This window comes from Carassius auratus, unplaced genomic scaffold (assembly GCF_003368295.1).
Source record: "Carassius auratus strain Wakin unplaced genomic scaffold, ASM336829v1 scaf_tig00215416, whole genome shotgun sequence".
Classification (NCBI taxonomy): domain Eukaryota; kingdom Metazoa; phylum Chordata; class Actinopteri; order Cypriniformes; family Cyprinidae; genus Carassius; species Carassius auratus.
In genome coordinates, this window is record NW_020528079.1 from 56,179 (window position 1) to 63,022 (window position 6,844).

The 6,844-nt window shown below is 38.2% G+C and overlaps 1 protein-coding gene across 1 annotated transcript; it reads left to right on the forward strand.

The window, feature by feature from the left end:
- Window positions 1-3,163: 3,163 nt before the first annotated feature.
- Window positions 3,164-6,544, forward strand: LOC113094745 (F-box only protein 44-like). Its single transcript, XM_026260396.1, has 6 exons — window positions 3,164-3,631; window positions 3,877-4,138; window positions 5,060-5,174; window positions 5,291-5,386; window positions 5,483-5,618; window positions 5,701-6,544. The coding sequence occupies exons 1-6, from the start codon at window positions 3,506-3,508 to the stop codon at window positions 5,845-5,847; spliced, it is 882 nt and encodes a 293-aa protein (XP_026116181.1). The 5' UTR covers window positions 3,164-3,505; the 3' UTR covers window positions 5,848-6,544.
- The last annotated feature ends 300 nt before the right edge of the window (window positions 6,545-6,844 follow it).

Sequence of the window (6,844 nt, forward strand, 5' to 3'; positions counted from 1 at the left end):
CAAGTCAAATGCATGGACACAGTTCTGGCCCCATTGGGGCTCCAGGGCATTCGTGTGCTAAATTAATTAGACGATTGGCTGTTATTAGCACAATCACTCAAGCACACTCTCATCGAGATCTCGTGCTGAATCAGCCTGGGCTTACACATTAAGTACACAAGCTAAGCTCTGTGTACTTTTTAAAATCCAAGTGTTAAGTGTGCATGCCAGCACTTTGTGCACTTTACTTCCGCGTTTAGGAAAAAGGTGGATTGGCTCAAGGTTGGCCTGTCCCAATTGCACACTCCAGACTTGTGGACTTCCTCAGAGTCCACACTTTGGTCAGGTCATGTAGTGCAGACCTATAGGGCCCTTGGCACGTCTGGTTGTTTTTTGACAGAAGCTGCAGGTTTGGGGAATATGCTGCCTATTGTTGTTGTTGTTTTTGCCATTGTGTTTGCGAGATGGCTTGTTTACAAATGACTCAGTAAAGCCCTAACAGTCGGTTCTATTTATTTAATGAATCATAATGCGATCGTATTATTCAATGCGCTATTATTATGTTTGAGATATCAACCAATGGTTGATGACCATAATGTTTGTACAGGTCCTTCTCAAAAAATTTGCATATTGTGATAAATATATATATTTTATAGATTCATTGCATAGCTCATGAAAACCGTGAAGTCGTGGCCTAATGGTTAGAGAGTTGGACTCCCAATCGAAAGGTTGTGAGTTCAAGTCCCGGGCCGACAGGAATTGTGGGTGGGGGGAGTGCATCTACAGTTCTCTCTCCACCTTCAATACCACGACTTAGGTGCCCTTGAGCAAGGCATTGAACCCTGAACTGCCCTCCGGGCGCTGCAGCATAAATGACTGCCCACTGATCTGTGTGCGTACGTGTGTGTGTGCGTGCGGGATGGGTTAAATGCAGAGCACAAATTCTGAGTATGGGTCACCATACTTGCCTGAATGTGACGTCACTTTCAACTAATTAACTCCAAACACCTGCAAAAGATTCCTGAGGCTTTTAAAAACTCCTAGCCTGGTTCATTACTCAAAACCGCAATCATTGGTAAGACTGCAGACCTGACTGCTGTTCAGAAGGCCATCATTGACACCCTCAAGCGAGAGGGTAAGACACAGAAAGAAATTTCTGAACGAATAGGCTGTATCAAGGCACCTCTGTGGGAAGGAAAAAGTGTGGCAAAAAACGCTGCACAACGAGAAGAGGTGACCGGACCCTGAGGAAGATTGTGGAGAAGGACCGATTCCAGACCTTGGGGACCTGAGTAGAAACATCCAGAGCCACCGTGTGCAGGATATGGGCTACAGAGAAGCAGCACTGGACTGTTGCTCAGTGGTCCAAAGTACTTTTTTCGGATGAAAGCAAATTTTGCGTGACATTCGGAAATCAAGGTGCCAGAGTCTGGAGGAAGACTGGGGAGAAGGAAATGCCAAAATGCCTGAAGTCCAGTGTCAAGTACCCACAGTCAGTGATGGTCTGGGGTGCCATGTCAGCTGCTGGTGTTGGTCCACTGTGTTTTATCAAGGGCAGGGTCAATGCAGCTAGCTATCAGGAGATTTTGGAGCACTCCATGCTTCCATCTGCTGAAAAGCTTTATGGAGATGAAGATTTTGTTTTTCAGCACGACCTGGCACCTGCTCACAGTGCCGAAACCACTGATAAATGGTTTACTGACCATGGTATTACTGTGCTCAATTGGCCTGTCAACTCTCCTGACCTGAACCCCATAGAGAATCTGTGGGATATTGTGAAAAGAAAGTTGAGAGACGCAAGACCCAACACTCTGGATGAGCTTAAGGCCGCTATCGAAGCATCCTGGGCCTCCATAACACCTCAGCAGTGCCACAGGCTGATTGCCTCCATGCCACACCGCGTTGAAGCAGTTATTTCTGCAAAAGGATTCCCGACCAAGTATTGAGTGCATAACTGAACACAATTATTTGAAGGTTGACTTTTTTTTGTATTAAAAACATTTTTCTTTTATTGGTCGGATGAAATATGCTATTTTTTGAGAGAATTTTGGGTTTTCATGAGCTGTATGCCAAAATCATCAGTATTAAAACAATAAAAGACCTGAAATGTTTCAGTTGGTGTGCAATGAATCTAAAATATATGAAAGTAAGAAATTTCTAGGGGAAAGGAAGTGATTGAAGTTGTAAGGACTTTGCAAACATTTCCAATCATTGAAGCCATTGTAAAAATACCATATTTACAGAAGTACGTGTCATATGTTTCATTTATTCTGCAGCCAGAAATATCTGATAACTGGTGTCTATTTTTATATAAGAGCTCACTTCTGCAGACTTTCCTCAAAAAAATAATAATAAAAAAAATGTTTTTTGATTGTTTTTATTGACATGCATAGATATAAGATGAAAAAACAACAACATAAAACCAATAAAGAAAACCACAAGCAATAATTATTCAGCAAATTGTTCTTTACAAACAAATCAAACAGCTCTTACCAGTGCTTATTAAAATTATTTTCATTAATTTCTAAACAATATAAAAATGTGATATGAGAATCCTACATTTTCTAATAAAATGTTTTGTTGCAATAATATTTTTCAGAAAGCATATAGTCATATTATATTTTATATCTTAAAATGGGAGTGAGAAAGGTCATTCACTTTATCAAATGTATCTTTTCAAAATAGGTAATAAGGCTAAGATTGAGAAAACGTCTTGAGTATGAGACTTGGTACCAAAGGCTATAGTTCTCATAACAATTCTTCTTCTATTTTATTATTATGCAGTAAAAGGATAAAAATTAAAAACTACAAATACAAAGATAGAATAATAAGAAAAGACAACAAGGGTTACATTAATTCAAAGCATTTTATGTTAGCTTACAAGAATCACACCATGAATGTAATAGGTTTATTAGAGTTTGTTAAAGAATTTAAATACATAATAATTCCTGAAGATAAAAAGGAAGGAGTTGTCTTTGAAACTGTACGTTTATCAGTGTAAAATTTGTAACAATTTTAGGGCTTACACAGAAGTTTGAATTTTTTTTTTTTTTTTTTTTTTACTAAATTGGAAAAGTGATCCCAAAATACTTTACAATAGGCACAGTCCCAAAACAAATGATTAATTGTTTCTTCAAACCGAGGACAAAAGGACTTTTCATACTGTTGCTGCGCTCATATTGCATTCATTACAGTTGTGGGCGGGGCCATGACGATGCTTCCGGTAACAGAAGGATACTTTCGGTTTGGGAACTCCTTAAACGTGTTACTTCAAGGATTATTATATTCTAATTCAGCGCGGTTGGAATTGAGAATGCTACGGTGTTTAATTAATGTGATATCTAAACCGAAAAGAAGTACATATAACAGATCTGCTGAAGTTAACTGCCGCATTAAGAGTCGTTATCACTGGTCAGAAGAACGTTCTTTGGTATATAATTAATGCGAATGTAGCTAGGCTGTTTGTGTTTCATTTTTGAACTGCGACATCGTCAAACTATGAGATATAACATACGTTTCCACCTGTATGTCCAGACGCACAAGAGTGACTTATAAAGCAAATATAATAGACCTATCAAAAACAAAAATGGGGCAGTCAGAGAGCAGACACTTTAATGCATCTTTGAGTGACTTTATACCCAGATCAAACTCAGTAAGTTGTTGAGTTCTTTGGTTTCCGTTACAGCCAGTTATTTTAGCATGAAATCAAATGCTAGTTGATATGACTTGCCTTATGACAGGTAGATCATCATCTTGGACCAGCATTAAACCAGATGGTCATGCCATGTTTCAGTTGTCATGGCGGAACATAGCTGATGACCAGCTAAAAACCAGCACCTATGTTCCACATCTGTATTTTACAGCAGGATTAGAACTGAATCTTCCTTCCTCTGTCAGTGCTCAGGTCTGCGTCCAGCTGTTCCTCTAGCTGTGGTTGAGGAGATCCTCCTGAATCTTCCTGCTCATCAGGTGGTGCGAGTCTGTCGTCTGGTGTGTCATGAGTGGAAGGAGCTGGTGGACAGCACTGCACACTGGAGAGAGCGCTGTCGGAGAGAGGGCTTACAGCCACAAGATCCTTCCAGAGCCCTAGACGGTGGGAGCCAGTTTTACTTCATAACTAAGAAACGACATAACTTGCTCAAGAATCCCAGAGCAGAAGGTGAGTCACTGGACTGAAAATATGCAATATTTTTAATAAAGCAGTAGCCTACGCTTCATTTTCTGGACTGCATTTCCCAGAAGCATTGTCAACCTAAGTTGATAATTGAAGCCATTAGTGGCAAAAGGTTTTACAATCTATAGCCTTCGATACTTTTGGGAATCACAGTGGTAGAATTTTGCAGCAGTGTATTGATATTCCTCAAGCATTTTATTGTTCCAGGTTCCTTGTTTTGCAGTTATAGAATATCCAATTTTGGAACTGTGGATTATAATGGAAAAAATGTGGTGGCTTGACAAAAAGAGAAAAAAAAGTATAAGAAAGTGCCATTTAGAAAAAATTCCCCTTAATATAGAGTTGATTATTTCTGGTGGGGGACCAGATAGCAAGCTGACATTTTCACAGATAAATGTCCTTGATAGCATTCTGCTGTAAATTATGAGTATGTGATTCTGCTGGTTACAGAGCTAGTAAAAATCAGGATTCATGTTTCGTTAGATATGAATGTAGTATAAGCATAACAAATAATAAAATGTAACAGTATTTTAGAGTAATTATATTTATGATTGACACACCATAGCTTTTGTTTGTTAATGAGGTCTAAAACAGTGGTAGGAAGCCTTGACAAACATCAAAATGTTTAAAAAAATAGCATTATTTCACACTTTCTCAACCCCATTAAAAAGAAAACCCTGACATGTTATACTTAACTTTGACCTCCTAAAAAGATTTAGGACTGAGACTATTGGTTTTGCAATACCAAAACAAAGAGGTAATGGTCAACCAGAAATGACCCTAAATTCACTTAACATTTAAACAATTCATTTTAATACTTTTGCCACCTTATTCCCTTCTGAAAATGCAATGCCAGTGTCACTTGCTCCATTTATATAATGTTCTCCTCTCTGCTGGTCTGATTAGAGGAGTTCAGTGGATGGGAGATTGTAGAGAATGGTGGTGACCGCTGGGCAGTAGAAGATAATTCTGTAAAAATCCCAAATTTCACAGTCGCAAAATACTTTGTCACCTCTTACAAGTAAGCCTGAAATTACTTATTCTTCAGCTGAAAAGTCAAACCTAAATAATTTTATTCAGTTTAAGTAAAAGGACAATGGCGAGGCCTTCTTTGTCACCAATTAACTTTGTCCTCAGGTTATGTTTGAAGCAACAGCTGATAGATTTGAAGAAGGAAGGCTACAACGCTGCTTTCATGGATCATCTACAACCTCATATCAAAATATCAGACTGGTGAGCATTTGCTCAAACTTTAATTTTACAGTATCAGTGGTTTCTTTACTATATCAGTTAATAAAGTTTATTTTGCGAATGTTTTGTCTGGTGCAGGTACGCACCGCGCCGTGATTGTGGAAGCATGTATCAGATCTGTGTGGAGTTGCTTGATCAGAGGAAGAAACCCATCGATACCTTTGAGCCTGAACAAGTTTTCTTTCCGCAGTGGAACGATCAGCAGTGGCGTGAAGTGAGTAGAATAAAATAAAAATCAGCTGAACCTGATAAAAACTGTCATTCTCAACATATATTTATTTTTACAACAATTTCAGATGACACATGTCTTTAAGGATTATGGACCTGGGGTTCGGTTTATCCGTTTCACTCATGGTGGGCAGGATACAAAGTTCTGGGCTGGCTGGTATGGGATACGGGTCACTAACAGTAGTGTGGAGATCTGTCCATCTGAAGAAAGATAGTGTCTTACTGTATGAATGTGTTCTTTATGAGAAACACCATTATATGTAACTATAAACTTAAAAGGCTGAAAGATAAAAGTGCATCTCTCGTTGTTCATGGATTGAAGTATGTACTTGAAGAATCTGTATTTGTTTTTATTTTTGTACTACATATAAATCAGTTTTAAGATGTTTAATTTCCAGAAGGCCTTAGTTATCAGTGTATTCTTATTATCTCGAAAAAAGAGAGTTTTGCAGTGAGACTGAGTACCCTAAACAGACTCATTCATGTTTTGTGTTAATAAGTAGAGCCAACAGTAAGAACCTGTGTTTCAGACATGTTCCCATAACATGAATTTATCTTTATCTACATTGTCATAATTTTAAAATGCGTATTTCAAAATGTATTTTTTACATAATATGCAGCTGGTACTATTTGAAAGGATTTCTTAAATCTAAAGTAGTGGAGGAGTGAGCTATACCACCAGTTTAAATATTTTTCATCATGCGACTAAATATTTTATCATATACAGCTGTCCATGTTAGAGTGGGTAAACATTTGTCACCACACTGAAATACTATGGAAATACTATGGATCACTAAAAGGCTAAAGAGAGTACAATCTGCACACATATAATAGAATCCTATGACAGGAGTACCAAGGTAAAAAATGTTGATATAAACCTGTACAAAAATACATCAATCTTCTTGTCTTTGATGATGCTGCTGTGTCCAGTTCATAGAACCATGCATTTGGATGTCTTCTGGGATCCTGGGGGCTCTAGATCTGCTAATACTGCCTCATCAAATACATTCAAATACAAATACACTCGTGGACAGGTGTTGAAAATTAGCATTCATTCTATAACACTAAAACCAATGCATATGGTTCGTCCAGTGTTATTGTATGTCCATTATAATAGTCATCTTGTAGGTCAATCTGAGCTCCAACCAACAGAAAAGGGGTTTTCAGGGAGTGACAGGTTATCTCAGGCACCCACTGCATTACAAATGAAGT